Source organism: Geospiza fortis, unplaced genomic scaffold, assembly GCF_000277835.1.
Source record: "Geospiza fortis unplaced genomic scaffold, GeoFor_1.0 scaffold506, whole genome shotgun sequence".
Taxonomy (NCBI): domain Eukaryota; kingdom Metazoa; phylum Chordata; class Aves; order Passeriformes; family Thraupidae; genus Geospiza; species Geospiza fortis.
The window spans coordinates 291,652-313,896 of record NW_005054493.1 but is presented as its reverse complement, the minus strand read 5'-3'; the positions used below and the strand labels follow the sequence as shown (position 1 = coordinate 313,896).

Sequence of the window (22,245 nt, the reverse complement as noted above, 5' to 3'; positions counted from 1 at the left end):
CTTCCACTTGGACCCAGCAGGAACAGAAGGATAATTAACTTTGCCTGCTCTTACTGTATTACTCTTTGTAATTATCCAAAGGCCACTGTAGAAAGGCTATCCAAAAGTTGGCAAAAGGAGGCTGGAAAGGAAAGCCAGATCAACAGTTGAGATAAGAAGAGTGATCTGATTCACAGAGCAAACAAACCATAAAAATGAAGGTTTTTTTTCTTTATTTAAGTGCTACCTTTGTTTATCATCTCAAATATTTAAAACTAAAAAACAGGTCTCAAAAAATATTCCCAGATCTTTATCATTGCACTTTAACTCTTTAGAGTTAAAAGAAATTCCTAGCTTTCTTCAAAAGAGGAATGAAACACTTCAGTATGGTTTTTATAATGAAAACATACCTGATACTTCAGCATTATTTGGATAAAGTTGTTCTCAGAGATACAAAAATAGTGTGGCAACAATTCTAAATGTTCACCTCAGGACAACTGAATAGGGACACACATGCAGAGCAAACAGTGTTCAAAGCTTTCCTTACAAATTCAGAGTCACTTGAGTAAGTAATTTTTGATGCTTGCAACAATATCTAATCTCCTGCCTAACACTCATGTCCAAAAATAGTCTTAAAGATGCATTTTTCAAGTCTACTAAAACTGTGTATATATAAACTTGAAAAATAGGTGTTTATATGAATCAGTATGTATATAGTATTTAACAAATTATACATATCTATCTCTATATAAAGCTAAAGGAAGAGCAGAAAAGCTTATATAATCCAAATTCCAACATTTATATAAATAATTTCATCTCCCTCCTTCCCTTCCTGGAGGGATTTTGCAAGCACTCCATGCTCCATAACCTTGTGCAGGTAATTGCAGTGAGCACAGATCTGAGTGATCTGATAATGGAGCGCAACACAAGATCTAAGCACAACAATGTTTCTGAAAAGTTACCCATTGCAACAACTCCTTTACTAAATCCTGTATCTAAATTATAGTGTTTCCTGCTCAAAACAGCCAGCCAATATAATGCAATCTAACTCCAAGGAAGAGATGCCAAAGGCTTGGCTGCAAACACGCAAGCATGGCAAACCCATCAGTTTAGGCAGTTTAAAAGTCCAGGAGCTTTAGTTATGCCTCTGGTTGAATGACTGATCTTTTATCTGTTCAACAGGCTCCTGGCAGTGGTCACACCTGCTTTACAATGAAGATACTGAAGTGGACTTTGGGTGTCCTGCTGTTCCTGCTGCTGTCTATCGGGCGCTGTGCAGAGCAATCCACGCCGAGCAAGATGCCCCAGCAGAGGCAGCCTCGCTCAGCAGATGGGCCAGAGGAAGGGAAGAAATGTGGTTACACCTTCCTGGTCCCAGAACAAAAAATCACAGGGCCAATCTGCGTGAACACGAATGACCCGGGCACTGGGAACAGGAAAGATGAAGTCACCAGGATGGACATTGAGAACCTGAAGGATGTGCTGTCCAAGCAGAAGAGGGAGATTGACATTTTGCAGCTGGTGGTGGATGTGGACGGGAACATTGTGAACGAAGTCAAACTACTGAGGAAAGAAAGTCGGAACATGAACTCTCGTGTGACCCAACTGTACATGCAGCTCCTGCACGAGATAATTCGCAAGCGCGACAACTCACTCGAGCTTTCCCAGCTGGAAAACAAAGTCCTTAATGTTACCACAGAAATGCTGAAGATGGCAACAAAATACAAGGAGCTGGAAGTAAAATACGCGTCGCTAACCGACCTGGTGAACAACCAGTCTGTGACAATCTCGCTGCTGGAGGAGCAGTGCCTGAGGATCTTCTCGCGCCAGGACCCCCATGGGCCCCCGCCCCTGGTGCAGGTGGTGCCCCAGCACATCCCCAACAGCCAGCCCTACACTCCTGTCCTGCTGGGGGGCAACGAGATCCAGAGAGACCCCAGCTACCCCCGGGACAGAGACGTACGGCCACCGCCTGACCCCGCCACTGCTCCCACAAAGAGCCCTTTCAGAGTGCCCCCTCTGGCTCTGATCAACGAGGGTGAGTTACCTGTCACTATTTATCTAACCTGAGATCTCCCCACTTCTGAGGGAAAACGTCCTGACTGCTGAATCTTTGCTTCCTTTTTGCCAGGGTAGGGATTAAAAGCGCGAGATGGTATTTCTTGTTTGGACTCAGAGGTTTGTTAGTTCTTGTAGCCGCATTTCTCTTCACAGAGAAAAGCAAGGCACAAATTCCCAAGGATATTTTCTGGGATTCACATTCTTCGCACCTCAGAGAGAGAAAAAACAATTCTTATCTCACAATTGCTGCTCCTCTTGTTGTTCACAAGTGGAATGCACTGTGGAAGATTGTTTACCTGAAGGGAATTGCTAATTGGATTCTGGTGATGGTGTTTTGATTCTTTGACCAATTGAATCCATGTGTGTGTGTGTCAGGGCTGTTGGCTGACAGTCACAAGATTCTGGGCAGTTGAGTGCAGTTGAGTTGAGTGCTTGGCAGATTCAGTGTAATATAGTATAGAATAATGCAGTATAATAAAGTAATTAATTAGCCTTCTGATAAGATGGAGTCCTTTTCATCTCTGCCATCATCAGGGCTGCCCTGCTTTTACTCTAAGTTCTTATCTCTATTATATTATTAAGTGTGAGTTCTACAGCACTTCACTCTAAGAAACTAAAAATGGAGCTGTGTCTCTCTCTCTACGAGGCTTTTTAAGGATAAACTGTCCAATTAAGAAATGACACCTAAATTATTTTGACTTTTAACCCAATAACCAACCACCCATGTCCCGCAACGTGGACTTTTTTATCCAATTACACAAAACCACCCAAACCTGTGGAGAAGGTGGTGAAGAAGAAGGACCAGCCTCTGTTCTAAAACCTCCATCTTGCTTTATACTATATTACTCATTATATTATTATTATATTATTATTATGTTACTATATTCTATAACCTGAAACTCTAAGTTTTCTACCATGTGACATTACACTCTTCTATTCAAACTCCACATCCATAGTCTCAGTTTTACCATTCAATTTTGGAAGCCTTCTCCACGGCCTCAGGTCAAATGCAGCATTCTCTTGGGGGTCAGTGCCTGTCAGCACAGAAAGTCTAAAATTCTCAGTAACCAGGGTTCCAACACCCAGCCACAGAAACAGAAAGAAGAATTTAAAATACTGGTGTAGCTCACTCTTGCTCCTGATTTTCTCTCCCCCTTCTACCTCCCAGGGAAAGCTTTAGTTTGCCAATTGGCCTAAACCTCCCTGAGATGAATTTGTTGAAATGGCAATACCCAGAAATGCAATCTGAACAATACTCACCTTCAAGTCACAAAGTGTTGGGGTTGCTTTCTGCAGCTGGATTTGAGTTATGAAAATATGAAAATTCAGTATTAGCATAAATTTTCTAATATTTACCCATTGCTTTGATGATGCCTGCTATCTACATGTTACAGTAGTTGGCAAGAGTGAATAAGAGGAACTAATTAATCATAAACAAATTAAATAATTTCAAGTTTTTGTCCTTTCTACTTACATTTGAAGAAAATTCTATTAGAAGAATTTTCATCCTTCTATTCTGACCTGCTTTAAAATGAACATCTAAATCCACCAACACAGTCATGCAATGAGTCTCTAAGTGTTTATTGAAATATTCAAGAGTGGTAAGTTTGAAAGGATAATTGAATTGAGGCTGAATCCAACTAGAGACACTCAGCTTTGAAAATTTAAAATCAGTAACTACACTCCCAGTACCTGTTGTCAGTGGGGGATGGCAAGTTAAACCAAAACCATAAATATTATGAAAACACATTCAGGTGACTGTATCTCATCTTCACATGTTACACTCTTTAGGTCATTAGATAAATTCATGTATCACTAGGAATCAAAATTAGTGACAAGACAATTAACTACCTCTGAGCTGCCCTGAACTCTATCAGGTTTCTCACTTTATTGAAATTTTGACAGAATTGCTATTTTAAAAAAATTCAAGGATTCAGAAAACCAAGTTTTTCTCAGACTTCCCTTTGAATGCTTGCTCTTGGCTTCTGCTAGCACAGCAAAAGGGTTTGGTGTGGGGTTTTGGGTTTAGGTGGCTGTTTTGTTTTTGTTTCTTTCAAATTGCTTTTAGTCACAGCTGAAGGTTGAACTTGGTTCCTAAGATGAAGCCAAACATTCATTTGTGACTGTTCTGCAGCATTACACCCAACCAGCTGCTCATGTAAAGAACAACTATTTTTATTCAAAGTCTGCAGAAAATTCAGGCATGAGCCCAAGCAAAATGCCAGATGTCATGTGAATTTCAGTGGCACATCATGACAGAAAGGAAACAGCTCATATCAAAGCATTGCTGATGTCTGGTCAGACAGCACAAGTACAATTCTTAAAAAAGCCACGACTTCCTGCTTCCCAGCAAAGCCTCCCTTCCAGGTTCTGCTCTCAACACATCTTTTTCTCAATTCACGCCGGCTGCACGTACAAAAGATGCAACAGCACTAAGTATTATCCTCTGAGTTATCTACCCTGGTGTTCACTGACCCCTCCACCCCTAGAAGTTGAGAGTTTGAATCCATTTTTGGAAGAGAACACAAAGAAACTGTAACATTATTTCACCTTCCTTTAACACTAGACCCTTGAGTTGGAAGTTTAAGTGTTTCTTGCAGTGCTTGGGAAAGGGAGGCTCAGAATTGCGACAGCTGGTAGAGCATCAGTTACCACAACCAAAATTTGGACATTCCAACACAATGCCCAGTCCCTATCACTGATTTTTAAAATTAAGGTAAACAGATTTCATGGTGCACAGAATCAAAACCAGGTCATAGAAGAAACATCTTTACGGTTAAAAGATAAAGATTTTTCAGAATGTATAAAGATGTCAAAAAAGACCAATGAAAACCAGACAGTCCCAATTTGAAACAGGCCAGATAAAGACTGATGTCAGAACAAATACCTGCACCTCCTCACAAATACTTGCATGCAGCAGATGGGTCAGAAAGGTCAATTTGCATCTGATTATTGTGAGAGGAGAGTAAAATGCAAAATATATGGGGAACAAAAGGATGAAGTTCTGTTTTCTGAGTATGGTAGTTATTTTGTACAAAAATTGCTCTAAAAGTGGAAGAAAGTTAATGTGGTCACAGACAGGATTATGAGCCTGGATCTGGACATACCTGTGAATTGTAGTTGTCACAATTACCTTAACATTTGGAATAATAACCAGTGACCCCTAAAATTACTGCCACTATTTTTGCAAAAAGTAGTTTCAAGTGAAACTTGAAAATTAAACACTGCCCCATATAATAATTTCTAATACCTCTTGGTTAACAATATAGCTTCTTTTTTTAATATATGTCCAATTTTATTTTGGACTTTTCCTCTACTAATGCCCCCAAAATCCTCCCTATGAAACTTATACAAGCACAAGTTCTGTATCATCTGCTCAAGATAACATTTGGCATCTCAAAATGGGTTTCAGCCATCAAGTTATCAAGCTTTCAACTTAAAATATTTAATCTCTTCTCCATTTAATTTAGCACAGAATATGGTCTGCACTAAATCATTAATCTAAGCCACAATTTTGGAAATGAAATATTTAGCAGATCATCTTCTCAGAGTATTTCTGACTTAGCACTGTCTCAGCGACTTATGTACACAGACTGTAACAAAAGACTAGATGTGCATGAGATACTTAGTCCTGACATAAACTATAAAACCTGTAAAAATTTAAACAGAAATCCATGCTTTTTTCATCAATCAAGCCTCCACCCACACCAGCGCTGTGGAGAATCTCTCACTTTCACAAACCTCAGTATTTCCTGAACAAGATCAGTTCTTATAACGTGAACATGAAATAATTATACCTAACAAAGAATTTACTTCAGTAAAAAGATTCAAAGCTGTACACCAAAAATTATGGGATATGTTGGATTTCCTTACATTCAGAGCAGAAGTCTCTTACCTCTACCACAACATTAATTTATGTTAATAAATGCAGACAAAGCTGAGCATCAAAGCACATGAGCTGCATCCTGTGAACTTAAAGCCAGCTGAACTCCAGAAGTGATCCAAGTACTACATAAACAGACTGGTACAATTCTGTCTGCCTTAAAAACTGCTTAAAATGACCCCAAACATCTGCTTGGGTCTCTCATGAAAAAAACAAATGCTCAAGTCTTCCTCCAATAATAATCATGTGGCATAACACTCAGATAACAGCAGATCTAATTAAACCATTCTTAGTGTTCAATTAACACTACAAAATATATGGTTTATTTGTTCATATTTTTCCTAAAGCAATAATTGTTTTACAAAATTACTTCTGGAACAACATCCCTGTTCAGTTATAGAGCCCCCAAATTTACTTCAGAGAGATCAAGGAAGGGGAATGAGACCCAGCTTAGTCCAGGAAATTATCCATCCCCTGGACAAACTCTGGGAATTTTAATTGTGAACAAGAGGGGGAAAAAAGCACTTGTATACCTAAGCTACAGGATTTCTTTCCTGAGGTGCCACTGCTTGCACTGGAAGAATGACAAAGCCATGCCAATCCTGACAGTGCACAATACCTACAGCAATGGCTCAGTGTCTGTGACATTCCTGTCACAGCCACAAGCTCTGAGTACCTCTCATTAGACACACAAGCTTCATGCACTCTAATTATGCTTTACAGATTTCTTGCTAATTACATACTTGTCCAACTGACAACTACTACCTGAAAATCTTAAAAAAATGCAATTTTCAGCTTGCTTTTGTCACACAAGCTTAATCTGTAGCGAAGTGCCTTTCCCTCAGCCTCTACTTTTGATTAAAGAATAACCTCAACAAATTTTTTCTATGCTGTTTTGCACATGAGCTGTTTCTGTGACTGATGAGTTCTCTCTGAATTTCCAAAAAGATTTGAGAAAATAAACCCTCTGGAAGGAGAGAAAAGCTGTAGCTAATTTATTTTCAGATATGCTGAGTTTTCAAACACATTTAGGGCATCCACCACTAACTAGTCATCAGAACACACTTTGCTTTTCATTAGTAAATTACCAGTTTCTTTAAATCAACTGAAGTAATGACACACAAACAAAATTTTTTCAAAAAGGAAAAAATAAAAACATTACTAAAAATTGAAAGGCAAACTAGGCAAAATTTTCAGAGACATGTAAGCTGCATCCTTCTCAGAGAATTACCAGATGGTCTTCTCTAAGTGTTACTTGTAAAACCACCATTCACATGGACTAAAACAGAGCTTTCAAGCAGCACTCACAACAGCAACAGGAATTTTGTGCAACCACAGCCCTGAGAACAAATATGTGAGTCCTTTCAGCTGCCCAAAAATCCTTCTCCATTGCTTGCTTATTTCCTTCATCAGTATCCATCTACACACATCACGCCAGGATGACACAGGAAACTTAAGAAGAGTTCTCTCCACATGTAACAGCCTAATTCTCAAACTGCCTAAGTACATAACAGCAGAAAATAATGCAACATAAGAATTCTCTCTAAGAGAAAAATCCCATATCTGTAGACTCTGGCAGTAGATATTTCTTATAGCAGCTCTCAAACTATGTATCTATTCAGAAATAGGTAGGGCTGGTTGGGTATCCTGGGTTTGTTTTGGTTTTTACTTCCACCAGTTTCAAACTGGCGTGCCAGAAAATGAAGGAAATTGATATCTGCCTTTTGCACAAGAGAAGGAAATAATTAATGAAAAAAAAAATCATATTGTTTCTCAGTATCAAGAGCTGCTTGTATACTTTGTATAAAGTATACAAGTATACTTATATATAAAAGTATAAACCTTTGCCACAGCAGACAAAAAATCAGGTGCTGGTAACCAAAGTCCATTATTTATTTAGCAAAATGAAATTTTTGTTCCAAAACACATGGAGAGAGGATTCTGACATGTTTATTTATATATACAATTAAACTCAGACAGCAACTTTTTGCACTGTTTTCCATGGTAGGTTTATACCTTAACTGAATTCCTGACTTTCCATTACAAAATATTCCTGGACAAAGGGCACTGCACAGCCAATCTTGGAGGCTTACAGTATTTCTTTTCCAAAAGGTCCATTCAAAGACTGCCAACAAGCCAGGGAAGCTGGGCATGCCAACAGTGGGATTTACATGATCAAACCCAAAAACAGCAACGAGCCAATGCAACTGTGGTGTGAGAACAGCCTGGACCCTGGAGGATGGGCAGTGATCCAGAAGAGGACAGATGGATCTGTCAACTTTTTCAGGAACTGGGACAGTTACAAGGTAAATTCTAGAATGCAGAACATCAGTGGGCAAAGAAAGATAATTGAAAAGAGTGATCATCCCTCAGAGGCAACCACATTTCAGTGAGAATGTCCCATTTCCCCCCATGCACAGTTAACTTTGTATGAACCAACCTGGCTGAGACAGCCTGGCTTTGTAATGCACAACGCAAATGGGACACATGTTATTCTAGACAGTGGCTGGGAAGTCATTAATTACAAAGTTCTAACTGAACACATGATTTTTATTAACACACTGAGAACTACAGTGAGTATTTGTAAAGCTTCATTTGTCTCCCTCATGAATAAGCAAACTCAGCCAGCGAAATTATTCATTTAAACACACTAAGAGATTTGCTGGATTGAGGGCTTAGCTTAAAAATAGTTCTAATAATGAATTAAAGGAAGTAATTTCCACCCATTAATTTAGGTTAGAAACCTAAAGATGTCAGGCTGGTGAAAGGAAACACTGCTGTGTGTTGCTGTGATATTGTGCACTAGCAGGCAGAATCTCTAGGATGACAAAAGGATGCTGCTCTGGAGGAATTACATGCTAAATAGGAAATTTGAAAATAATTTGTTTGGGATAATAATAACGATAGTAATAATATTAATAATAATAATTATATATAGGACACAAATTAACATGAGGATTTTAGCTTCTTGCATTTTTGGAAATTTGTGATTCAAATATTAATCCCTAAATCAATAATAACTAAAACAATTATTCAATAATCAGTCAAACAAATAATTATGCAAAGCCTTTACTTCTCAGAGCAGTCCATGGTTGGTTCTGGAGTTGCTAAATGTTATAAAATGTTTTAAGGCAGTTATGGAGTGCCTTATAAAGCAATCATAAACATCCTGAACCTAATGCAACATGAAACACTAACAACACTGGTTTACTTGGGGAAAGCACACAGCAGATAGGAAATATCACTTCACAGCTACTGTGCTGGGAGTGATTTGAAAGAAAATATGTCTTTTATATTTAATTTCTAATAAATCCTGTAAAGAACACAGAGGAATAGTGTGATTAAATTCACAGTAAAAAACAACACCAGTTGCAATACAGAAGCAAAAGAAGTTATTTGCCTTGAACACTGACACTGTGCAATCATAAATACCTTTTTCAACCTGGAATTATAACCTAAAATTCCATTATTCACCCATTATCACAAATCTCCTTAGCTTTGTCTAGAAATAGTGTTTCAGTTTCCCTATTCTCCCTCCCTTTACCTTAAAAAGAGGAGGACAGAAAGAACAGAGATGTTTTGCCACCATTAATGGTGCTGGCAGCATCTCATGCAGCTTAGCAGTCCCAATGCAGCAAAATAAAGCACTTGAATGCATGGGCTGAAGTCATTCAGAAGTTCAGAGGCTCTCAGTACCCATGTGCCCCTGGTTTATCACACTCCTGCCGATGAATGTTTTAACAAACAGAGAACTAAGCTAACAGCACCTTCCCATCTTCTTTTGCACAGAAAGGATTTGGGAACATTGATGGAGAGTACTGGCTGGGACTGGAAAACATCTACATGCTCACCAATCAGGATAATTACAGACTCTTGATTGAGCTGGAGGACTGGAGCAACAAGAAGGTGTACGCAGAGTACAGCAGCTTCCGCCTGGAGCCCGAGAGCGAATTCTACCGCCTGCGCCTGGGCACCTACCAGGGCAACGCTGGAGACTCCATGATATGGCACAATGGAAAGCAATTCACCACACTGGACAGGGACAGGGACATGTATTCAGGTAAGCAAAGCGGTGTGCCTGTGAAAAGTGAGTTAAGTGTGTTCCACCAGTGACATCGCCTCAAAAAATACAGCATAGGACCAAAAAAGTGTGCAAATTCTGGTAAAATAACCCTACTGGGAGATGCTTTGAATCTATGATGATAAAAACCACATTGGAAAGGCCCCCTTCGAGCCCCTACACCTGTCAGAAATTCAAAATCAATCACCCTCACTGACAACACTCTGCAGCAATTTTCTTTTTAGCTCATCACTTGCATGTGACTGCAACCAGAGTATTTGTCCAGGTGATCTCTGAGTAGTGCTGCTGCCACAGAATCGCCAGGAACTAAAGCCTCTGAAGAGCATGAAAGGAACTGCAAGAGTGCAGAGGTTAATACTTAAGAAAGGGGCCCATCATTTGGTTTTTGCACTCCTTAAAGCTCCCTTTCTCTCATTTCCGCCAGTTCTTCCCTTGCAGTAACAGGAAGCTTGGGGAGTGCAATACTTCAACTGCCTTTCCTCAACTGTCAATAACCATAAAGCTGGACAAATCCTGCAAACTCTTAGACAAGCCTGTAACAGTAAAAACACAAGTTACAAGCAGCTCTTTGTGGAACCCTGGCCCTGTGTGCTGCTCGGGGCTGTATCAACTCACGTTGCTTCCGCTGGAGTATTTCTAAACAGCACATAACCCGAGTTCCTTGGGTGTTAGCTCATGGACAAGCAGTGCTGGCAGGCTGAGAAGAGCTCTCTCCTTCATTTTCAGCTGTCACATTAAAGACCATGTCAATAACCCCCCCTCCAGCAATGGCTGCTGTTACACCAGAATTCATAACTTAGCAAGAACAGCAAGCTGCGACCACAACAGGCTATGAAATACTTCCAAGCTGCCTCTGTGAATAAGCCACAATATGAAAACATTTAGCAAACCTCCCTTTGTACTGCTCAAAGCTGAAGCTCACCCATGTCCTTCTGTTCCACAGGAAACTGTGCTCACTTCCACAAGGGTGGCTGGTGGTACAACGCCTGTGCCCACTCCAACCTCAACGGGGTCTGGTACCGAGGGGGCCACTACAGGAGCAAGTACCAGGATGGAATCTTTTGGGCTGAGTACCGGGGAGGTTCCTACTCCTTGAAAGCAGTTCAGATGATGATCAGACCTATAGACTGAGGAGGAAAATCCCACAGTGCTCCCATATAAAATTCTCAGTGTTTGAGCTCCAGAAAAAAAAAAAATGTTACTTTTTAATCATTATTTTGCACAATCTGCCCCTGCAAAAAGCAGGTCTACAGTTTTCCTGTCTTCTTTCCCCTGTCATGTTCCCCTCTCCTTTATTAGGACCCTTCTCTACTGTGACAGTGTTTTTTTTTAAACACACATTCACAAAAGCAGATATTTGTGCTTGCAAAGCATATTTATCTTTTTTTTTGAAGATCAACACGCTCGATGTAAACAGTCAAAACTGGTAAAAAATTCCAGGTCTTTGACAAGATATAAGCTTTTCCAGTTCAAAAAGCTTATGCTTTTTCAGGTTAGCTCAACCCTTAAATGTAAATATGTGAAATGACATTGTCTTGCTTTAATGTGAAAATTGGTTAGTTATTTAACAATTTATTTAAAAATGTTGGTATTACTTTCAATGAAAAATATGACTTCACATTACTGTTTGATATTTACTCCAAGAACCTACATAAAAAATTTTAGCTTTGCCAGCAGAGAGAGATTTTTGCAACAAACAATTATTTCAAAATGAAGAGGCAAATTTAACACAAAGTACAGAACTTCTTAGGGAATTCTCTACACTGCTAAGATCTGCAAGCTCTACCTTCTGTAAAAATTCAGGCAAAATGTTCCTTGCATAAGAAAATCAATTGTATAAAATTATTGATAAACCTGAGACAATCAAATTACTTGGTACTTTTTTTACTTTCAAGCTTTCTAATTAAACTTTGAAATTAAATGGCAAAACTGAAGGTCCTGGTACTAAAATCATGACTTGACACTTCCCTGCTCCAATTAGGAGTGATGAGGGTTGACCAAGCATTCACACATAGTCATTGAGATATGAGATATATATCCCTGAATATTAGAAGTTTTCCTTCAACACTGCTTTCTGCTCCCACAGTAAAACAAAGGTTAGAAATCAGCTCTGAGTGTGTTCTCCCTGACATCCCAAACTTGGGCTGCTCTTATGACACAGATGTTTCCCTTCCCTTACCCCTATACAACTTTTGATACTGTTTAGACTAAATTTTAGCTTCTAGATATCAGATTTTCACTGGAATTAATAAGTAATTTAAGAAATTAAATAGAAAATACTTTCCCAACATTTAACAAAAACTATATCACACATTGATTCAAAAGAAGATATTTCCAAAATCAGATGCAACCAAACATTTGCCTTAGGTACCAGAATCTTTCTTCCTGTTACATAAAATTATTTTATAACTGCACTTATAGCCACACAGGTTGCTAAATTTAATTTTATATTATGTAAAACTGAATATGCTGTTCTGAACTGTAATCAATGTGTTTGTTTAGCAACCCATAGGTGCCTCCAGGATTGTAAGGAACTTTGTCCCTATTTAAAATAAGAAACCATAATCTAGTATTATTGTTATGCTAAATTAGTCAATATCAATTACTATGCAAAGCCTCAGATGTAATTCAGAGGAGAAAAACCAGCATTTTGCTTTCAGAACACACCCTTTGGAGCAGAGATAAAGCTTCATTGATAATGTATGGCTGCAAGGCTTGTAGTTAAATCTTTGGTCAGAGATCAAAGCCAACCAGTTCCACCAATATTTAATTGGGGTTGGCAGCGGTGGGGAATCAGTCCCAGCATATTCCATTCCCAAGTTCCAAGAATTTTAACTGACACAAATGTTTATGATTACAATTCTGGAATTGTTCTTCATATAAGGAATATTTGTTTGTTACAAATATCATACAGACCTCATTGATTGAGTGTCTTGCAAAACATTTTTTAATTGCAAATGCTTAAAATTCTGACTCTCTATAGCCTCTCCTTTTTTCTCTATGGTAGCTGGATAGAAGAGCAGTTCAGGTAAACTTAAAAAAAGGAAAATGCCCTCCAAAACATTCCTTTAATGATCACTTCTGACAGCTTTTAGTTCATTCAACAGGCAGATTTCCTCTCCTTGGCAGAGAGCGTATTTTACCCCATGAATCTCTTGCCTGCTACAAAAACAGTGTTTGTTTATTCAGGGCACTCAGTGAAAGGTGTACTTTGCAGAAACCCCAAAGTAAAATTAGCTTGCACTCAACCTTGTAATTAAATCTTATATATTAGACATCTAAAAAGTGAGCCTTCCCCAGTTTAAAGCTGCAGGATGGCATTAATTAAACATCATTACAAAATCCACCCAGAAACCTCAGACTGTATAAATGCTGTGCTCTGAAAGGAAAGAGTTAATTAAGTTGCCAATTTAAGATTATGAGGAAGGAAAGCATAGCAAGTCTTCTTCAGGTTGGTTCATACTCTGTATAATAACTCACTTTCAAGTGCTTGTAACTCTATCAGTTTGCAGCTTTTGGGCTGAATTTTCTAAGCAGGGTGAATGACTTTAAAAGTTCAATGTTTTCTCTCACACCTTTTCTTTTGAAAGATTTTCAAAAGAGCCTGTAGCATCCCTCAGGCTTCTTGCCCTGGGTATTCAGAAGGGAAGGATAAAGCCTTCACCATTCCTCTACCATCAGTCCAAATTTAACCAGGCAGACCTCAAGAAAGTTCAACTTGTATGAAACCTGAAACACGGTTTTCACATCTGTTTCCAAAATCTATTGCAAACACTATCACTGAAGCAGCTGAATATTCCTCAGATGATTACTTAATAACCTGTTTTCAGCTTTTCTCTTTCTGGATATCACTCCTCAAAGATGGCTATAAGAAAAATATCTCACAAGGTAGTACTGCTTAGTTAAATAAAAACCTTACTTCTCAAGATACGGCTCAGTTGTTTCATTGTGCAATCTCAAATGGATCACAGTTCTGGAATGAGACTCCCTTGGAGAAGAGGGTTTTACTCTAAGGTGAAATAGAACATCACATGCACAGCTCCCATTTGTTCTGGCTGCTTCAGCTGTCTGGGTGATGCAACACTGATGACATATCCCACACTGTGTATCAAGGGCCTGATGCTGAACGTATTTATTGATGTTGCACAGCTTTTCACACTCCCATTTAAGTGAGTGCACACTGATGATGTGCTGCTCTCACCTGCTTTTCTAGAATTCTGGAATCACATCACAATCACTGCTGCAAGGAGCTGAGAAACATTTTTATTTCCTCTCCCCAGCTAAATGTGGAAGCACATCATTATCTTGTCCACAGAGGATGAGCTGTGGAAATCTGTACTTCTGTGGCTCCACTCCTATTGGCAAAACCTACACCAAGAAAGCACTTCAGCTTTTTCTTATAATGCCAAGATGGGCATAAAAAAAAATCTATACCCACATCTGGTATTTGGCTGCATAAGGGTGAAACATTCATCCTTGAAATTGCAGCTGAAATTCCTTTATATGCTCACTTTCGCTGTGACCTTCCAAACAGAGATATCCATGACCAGTGTTCCTCTAGAGGGGATTTGCAATGGCAAATTTAATTGTATGACAAGTCTGATGCCCTACACTCTTCCAAAGAGCATTTTGAGGGAGTGTGGCATCTGCTGGCTCTCCCCACCAGGAGTGAAGAAGCCCCCACTCCCCCACAGAATGGTTCTCCTGAGGAATCCCTGCCCTGCACACGCCATGATCACCATTTCCATACGCAGACTTCTAGGCAGGCCTTCCAAAACTAGGAGCAGCATTACTCCCTTACAGAATCTTACAGCAGAAGTATTCCTTTTAGGGATTCTAAGCTGTAACTGATCAGCTTAAAACAGTAAGTTAAACAAACAGTTTAAGTCACTTCTGTTCCAAATGACTCTTATATTAGTAAAAATGCCTTGGGAAGAAAATGGAAGAAATAACAAATCTACTCAGGTCTTAGCAGAGATTAAAGCTTTTATCAAATGAGAAAACTTGGACTCAGCTATCAATCCTCCAAAGTGGATCCAGATTTAGCATGACTGTATGTTCAAGGCAATGTTTTTCTTTTTGCCACTTCTTTAAACTGCACAAAATTAATTTTAGAGGGAGTGCACCAGTGGGGATTCACTATTCTTTTGGAGAATTAAAAAAGGCTAGAGGACATTCCTTATGTCACTAATAAGAACTGGTATCACATGAAACCAGGTCACAACACATGCTTTAACTACAGCAGGTCACAGTAAAGAGCATTTCTTTCTTAACAGAAAAGAATTATATATTTCACTTCAAACTATCAAGTCAAGCCCAAAGGTTATTCTAATGCAAAAGTTACACAAGAAGCTGCAACTTATTGGGGAAAACATCTGTAACTGAATAAAACTTAAAAACTGTTTCCCAATATTTGGCTTGAGATTTTTACAACCAGCAAGAAAACAATTTGATGCTGGCTTCATGTTTCAAAAACCATGGCATACAGGTTAAAAGCATCAGAATAAGAAGCATTTCAGAACTATATATCAAGTCTCTATATTGTCCATGTACACAAGATGGGAAAGCTCCATGGTTCATCACATTACACAATATTTGATTTCCTTTTGTGCCTTAGTGTTTGTGCCAAACACTACAGGGCATTAAAATCTGGTCCCCCACAGTGAAGTATTTTTTTCTGTTTCTGTAGCAAGCATGTAAAATCCAACCAATTAACCCAGGAAAAGTTAACAGTCCAGCAGAGTAAAGGAAGTATCAAAATTCAGGAACAGAAATTGAAGTTTAATAGGCCTTAATGACCACAAGAGCTCATCTTGAATTCAGGTATAAGAGCAACTTATTATCTGCAAAAATACAAAGAATTGGATATACAGTGCCTTAATTTTGTGTGATTACCAACAGCTCATGAAACAAAAGCTACATTAAAAACAGCACACTTATCATTTTAATGCCTGTTTAGTTTAAGTAGCACTAAATTAGCTTGTAAACAAAACCAACACATATTAAATGCATTTATGTAGTTTTTAGATACATAGAATTATAATTTACTAATAATTATTCCAGAAGGCTGACTCAGTCATAACAGCCTAGTTTCTCTTGTCACATTGGTGCATATTAAATGCAGCAATATCTCCACATTTTACCATGTTCCAAACTCTAAGATCTGTATTTATTTCTCTCAGAGGCTTGCAATTTATAGCTTCTTATAAATTAAAAGCCATCATTATTAGAACAGTCAAATATTTATTATTTAGGAGGGCTAGCAGAACAGCCAAGTATTTAGTATTTAGGAGGGCTACAGATACAATGACTTCTCCAGAAGTCATTGTATCTGTACAACACGTGGCAAAATAGTTTCCTAGAAAACTGATACTGGATGTAAAACCTGCAGTGTTTGTGATCTTTAAGAGGTATTTTTCTTTTTGAGGTTCTGTCCTGCCACATACAGAGTGCTCAGAATCACCTTGGGTTGTAGATTCTCCACTCAAGTACTCAGACTTTCCTGAATGTTTAAAAGATGGTGTTTAGCTTGTGTAATTACTGGAGAAATAGGCTGCTTACCTAAGTAGGGAATACAAGGAGTCATCTTCAAGCTGCTGATGTAGTCTCTGAGCCTTTTGTAATTATCTTCTTTACTCATAACATATTCCAGCTTGTCAAAGGTGGCTTTATCCTTCCGACTCAGTAACTACGCAAAGGAAAAAGGCAAAACCAGATGAGTTTAAGTTTGATCTTGATTTCCTCTTTCACCCTTACCTTACAAGCAGATTTCCACTTCCCCATTGTTGTTGCTGTTATTGGTGTGCTGGATTTTTCTTTTTTTTTTAAACTCAACTGCTTCAAAATTACACCACTTACTTCTTGAAGAGGAGCACTTTGAAAGTTTACAAAGAAAAGCAACAATTCTGGGTGTTAAACTTTAAAATACTTCTAAAAATTAAGCAGGTAAAAATGCTGGTGTCCTGGAGGATCCTTCTGAAACAATATAAGTTACCAAAACACAAATCTAGCTAACACACACCAGAACTTCATGTGCTGTCCACTTCAGCAGTATTCATGCCAGTAACATTTTCATTCTGATTACCCAAAAGTGTGCTGGCTTGGAATGGGATGGAGTCAATTCTCTTCACAGTGGCTTGTATGGGCTATTATCTTGGATATGAGTAAGGATTTTATCTATGCTTTTTTTACAGAAAGCTCATGGACTTGTATTTGTCTGCCAACTGGCAATTTTACTGGCTCTTAATATCACAGAAATGTCCACTCTGAACAGAAAACTTAAAAGTCATGGTTCTCCTTCATTATCCATTCCTCCTGCCTCCAATGCCTTCCTTTGACAGAATTAACAGCAACCAGGCTTTGTTTGAGAGATGGGGAAAGTAAGTAAAGATATTTTCCAAACATCTTGCTGAATTGCTGCTGCAAAATTGCCTCAAAGTCTTCACTTCAACTCAGAGTCAGAATTTAACAGAGTGCAAGATGTTCCCACCAAACATTTTGGCAGGAGATTCAGTGTTCCAAGTCTCAGTCACAATTTTTCTCCTACAATGCAATGACAAGGGCCAGATCACTGAATTTCTACACATATTCCCTTTTCACTTCAGTTAAAGATCAGCCTAGGTGAGGCTGACAGAAGTGAAGTCTCCCTTCTGCAAATTCACTGTTGAAATTATTTGTTTTTACTTCAATTTCCTATAATCAACTCTTTATGAGGACAGACAAACTGAATGCTGGATCTCAGGAGAAAGCCAATAGTTGAGAGTGAATTGTCTCCCAAGACATACTCATCATTGACATTCCAGCAATTAACTAGCATCTTTAATTTAGGTCTGGTTCCAACACTCAAATGAGAACTGCAGACTCTTCCAGGAGAAGGAAGCAGCAGACTGATGTGACTCCAACCACCCAAATGTGACATTTTACTTTTGAAGCTCATCTCAAAGCTGGTTCCAAGTTTTATCAGCCTGGACTAGGCTTGTTTCTAATATCCTAAAATGTTCTGCCATCATTTAATGTCTGAAAGTTTTTTGTAGTTTTGCAGACTGAAAGGCGAGACAAGACTAACATATTTTCAAACTTGAATGAAATGAACTGTATTTTCCTCAAACCATGCTGATTTGCACACTCTTATTCAAGTCCGATGTATCTTTTCAGGCTCTTTGGATCATCTCATAACAAGCTGATCCTGCATGACTTCCCCTGGTGCTCCCAGGCCAATCCATGCCATGCCTCCACCTCCTGCACTCAGGGAGAAAAGTCCAGAGAAGCCAAGAACATTTGAAGTGTTTCTGTGAGGGCCAAGTAAGGACCTATTTCTTAGCCTTCAGCTTTGGAGCTGCTTCTTTTTTAAATCAAGTTTCTTCTTCTGTCTCTTGGACGAAAAGAACAGTAAAGAGCTGTATATATGCAGAGAAAATAAAAGCTAAGGCTGACAGTTTATAGCAGCAGGGAAGGATTTGGAGCCTTCTAAATTGCTCTTGGCTTTCTGGCTGTAGTGTGCCAACACTGAATACAACCTTTTAAAATGCCAGCAAGAAGAGATGAGGTCTCAGGATGCTGGCTCACCCCACTTCACATATTTAATGATTATTTCCTTTATTGCCCAAACCCTCACTGGTCATCGAGAATTCCTTTACATTAAATGGAGAGAAGCTGAATATTCTGTTCTGTGAACTTTCTTGGAAAGGCTCACAATTCTTCTCAAGTTTTGAATGGGGCAAATCACACATTAAAAGTAGCACTTACTATTCTCCAGAGTTCAGAGTGTGTGCAGGCAATGAGCGAGACAAATTTCAGACAAATGCAGACATACCGTCAGAAGACATGAATTCCATCTTTTTCAGGAACATTAGATTACCAAGCAAGTATTTAATGGCTCCTTTAAACTCTAGATTCCAACCATTTAAGGTGGCTTTTTTTTTTTTTTTTAGGGAATGAATATACTTGCAGCTATTTTCCTGACTTTGTAAATCGAGTTGATTGAGGTTGCTACAAACCATCTCAGAAATGGAGAAGAAATTCTTGTTGAAGGGTTTGTAGGGCTCCTATGCAACTTGCCCAGATGCCTTTGTGATTCAAATAAAGGCTTGGTGTGCCTTTCCTTGCTTTTAATATACAGAAATCTAAAGGCTTAGAATTATCTTTAGGAATTTATAAGCTGAACTTTCAAGAGAAGGATGACTAAATCAGTTTGCAGTGCACATTGCTGGGAGCTATCCTGCAACTTGCATTTGCAAAGGCTCGTGTAAGATGATGAAAAGCACAGACTCACTTGGGATTGTATGAGGAATCAAACACCTGCAGAAATGTGGGAGAAGCTACCTGGAATTTCAGAGGTTGGAAGAGGGATGAGTTTTAATGACTGATACATATGTCAAGAGCACACAAATAAACTCTGTGAGTGCAAACCAGTGCATAACCAAGTATCAAAAGAAACTGGGGACTCCCAGTTCTGAATGGCATTATCATGGTAGTAATTAATGTGGTTATTATTAATATATGGAAATAGCTACATTTAATTTGAGCTGTGCACAAAAAGATTTAAAAATTGACTCAGCCTCACAGTGACATAAAACTGTTGAGGCATCAATTCCAAAATTAGTCTGAAAGTCTGAAAACCAGAAGTTCCCCTCGAGATAATTTTGAAGTGTTAATTTCACTAAGATTTCCTCAGAGAGATTTTTGGTATTTGGAAGCAATGTCTAACTTAATTGTGCATTTGCAAAATATGACCAGAATTCTAGAGGAGTATCTTGGCAGAAGTGAATTATATTCAATTTGGGAATATTTATCAACTGAATGACATTTTCATGCAGTTATCAGACAAACTTCTTGCAACATCCAAGGATGCACTGATGTGTGTTCAGGGAAAGCTTTCAGCTTTTTTTAGTGATATGTATCCTGTGCACAGGAGTATCTCAATCACCTCATTCTTTCTGTCACACTGAATGTCACATTTATCTGAAACAGCTGAAAAACTAAACAATATATGGCTGAAGAAAGACTGTTTTCTAAACTCTGAAGTATCAATGAGCAAAAGTAATTCCTAATATTCTTCTAATCGAGGATACAATGATAAACAATATTAATGCCAGTCAAAAAACAGATGACAAAAATGATTCCAAAGAATACTCTCCTTTCACAGCTGTACAAAGGCAGAATTACAAATACACTGTGTAAAGGAGTTGTAAGTATGAAATGATAATGAAAAGTGCTAGAGTTATCAGTCAGAGAAACAACAAATCTCTTCATGGAAACTGAATCAAGAGTTTCTGAACATCTGCTCTCCATAGCAAAAAAAAAAAATTCCAACAGTATAAACCCCTAAATGATTAAAGTATGACCCACTTTGGCATTCAGAATTTTCCAGCAACTAAATACAAAATAGCTTCTGGCCAAATGAGAAGCCTCTGCATTTAGCAGAATCTGCAGGGAACTATTTTTCAGAGGAAAATATTTCTACAGGAGAACGGAAAAAAAAAATTAAGAGGAAACCATAGATTTCAGAGGAACGAGAAGCATTATGTACACAGTTAAAGCTCTCTGTAGCAACTGCTGCATCCTTGAAAAGAAGCTTCAGTATGTTGTGTTTACCTGGGAAGAAGTGAACCCCTCTCCCCTGCCCTGCTGCTCCTCACTTACCGCCCACGTCTTGGTCAGCCTGAAGATGGGAGCGCTCTGGAGGCCTGACACCACTGCCATGAGGGCATGGAGGTTATTCAGCTCATACAGCTTCTGAGGACAAAAAAAAAAAGAGAAAAAACCCAACAATAAACAACATTCCAAGTGCTGTCAATAGTGATCACAGAATAAATAACAATATAAAGATGGAGAAATCTCGCATGGTCTAAAATGAAGTGTTACAGTGAACTGCTGTGCACACAGACCACTTTTATGGCACCTCCTAATTTTTCCTTACTGCATCTCTATAGTTTTGGATTAGACTAACTAGCTGTTTCATAGCCCATGAGAACCCTTAAAAATATCTATATAGACACACATCTTGGGGAATATATTAGAAGTGCCAGAAATTTTCTGACATTCAAACCCAACAAATTCCTTTCATAGCATTCAACAGTATTTTAAAACAGCACACCAGAAAGGACAACCCAGTGGTGAATGATGTAATCATGTCAGTACCTAGAGTTTATGCAATGACCAAGGCTACATCAAAGCACCCAAAAAATATCTTAGCAGGATGAAATCAAGGAGGTAAATTTCAAAAGCCACATCCCTGGAGTACTCCTCTCACTGAAAAGGCCATTTCTGGGGTATGACAACTAACTAGTGGAAAGCAACAACCCAATCTAAATTGAACAGCAAAAATGTTGGGGTAAAAGAATTCCCTTAAAAAGCCCATACAAAACGTGTTTAAGTGCATTTTCTCACACATTTGGAATTTCCCTCCCTTTTCTTTTTCCTTTCCCTCTGTCTCCAAAACTATCCACTGCCTTGACCAAGTAACTATGGGTACTACTGTCATGAAAGCTTAAAAACAGTCTGGAGGAAAATGTTCTTCCTGAAGCTCTTCTGCAATGATGTTCTGATAGCTGTGAGTTCTCAGAGATCCAAACTACACTCATTTTTGGTGCAGTGCACCCAAATTGAGGTTTTAACCCTAACAGAGAGACTTTGCTAAGGAGAAATGATACTCAATCGCAGCATTGCAAATCTTGTTTAATCCATTTGGAATACTCACCAAGGTAGGTTGGGATTCCAGCAAGGAAAAATAAGAAACCCTTCCTATTCAAAAAATGGTGGAAATCCTTTTTCCTATTTGAAACTCAGCTTAACTTCCTGCTTAGGAAGCCTTTCATGAGGCAAAAGGACAACAAAACTAGACCAAAGGAATACTGACTAAATGCTGAACACCAAAGGAGAGCCTCTATTTGGAAGGATGAAAGCCAAAACCCAAGGATGGTTTTCTGGCTAACAGTTTTGGAACAGGGCAACTGATTCTCTCTCCACTTAATACACTGTCAGGAAACTTACAGCCTTTTATGGAACAAAGTCCTCACAAGTATTAGTCAGAAATGCCACTTTTAATGGCACCCCAGCAGCATTTCCACTCTGGGGGCTCAGACCTCCATGATTCCAGCATGCCCTGCTGACAGTGGAAGTTTGCCCACACCTTGTGATGAAGTGCTTGCCTCTCCTCATCCTCTTTTGGGAAGATTCTTCAGTAACCAGTGTAAAGGGTAATCAGTATTTTGTGGGGTGAGGTGGAAAGGGTTGGATGTTT

General features: G+C 38.7%; 2 protein-coding genes across 4 annotated transcripts in view; one reads left to right on the top strand and one right to left on the bottom strand.

Moving 5' to 3' along the window:
• ANGPTL1 (angiopoietin like 1) overlaps window positions 1-13,932 on the top strand; it is a 19,616-nt gene extending 5,684 nt beyond the window's left edge. The window contains exons 2-5 of the mRNA XM_005428597.2: window positions 1,162-2,017; window positions 8,036-8,229; window positions 9,713-9,983; window positions 10,948-13,932. Coding sequence (XP_005428654.1) covers window positions 1,192-2,017; window positions 8,036-8,229; window positions 9,713-9,983; window positions 10,948-11,135 — 1,479 coding nt within the window. The 5' untranslated portion in view covers window positions 1,162-1,191 and the 3' untranslated portion in view covers window positions 11,136-13,932. The remainder of the gene's footprint in view (window positions 1-1,161; window positions 2,018-8,035; window positions 8,230-9,712; window positions 9,984-10,947) is intronic.
• The window catches only part of RALGPS2 (Ral GEF with PH domain and SH3 binding motif 2), a 115,228-nt gene that overhangs the window by 44,900 nt on the left and 48,083 nt on the right, over window positions 1-22,245 (bottom strand). For all 3 annotated transcript variants that reach the window (XM_031063302.1, XM_031063304.1, XM_031063303.1), the window contains exons 7-8: window positions 20,646-20,738; window positions 16,566-16,692 (exon numbers count right to left, since the gene is read on the bottom strand). In XM_031063302.1, coding sequence (XP_030919162.1) covers window positions 16,566-16,692; window positions 20,646-20,738 — 220 coding nt within the window. The remainder of the gene's footprint in view (window positions 1-16,565; window positions 16,693-20,645; window positions 20,739-22,245) is intronic.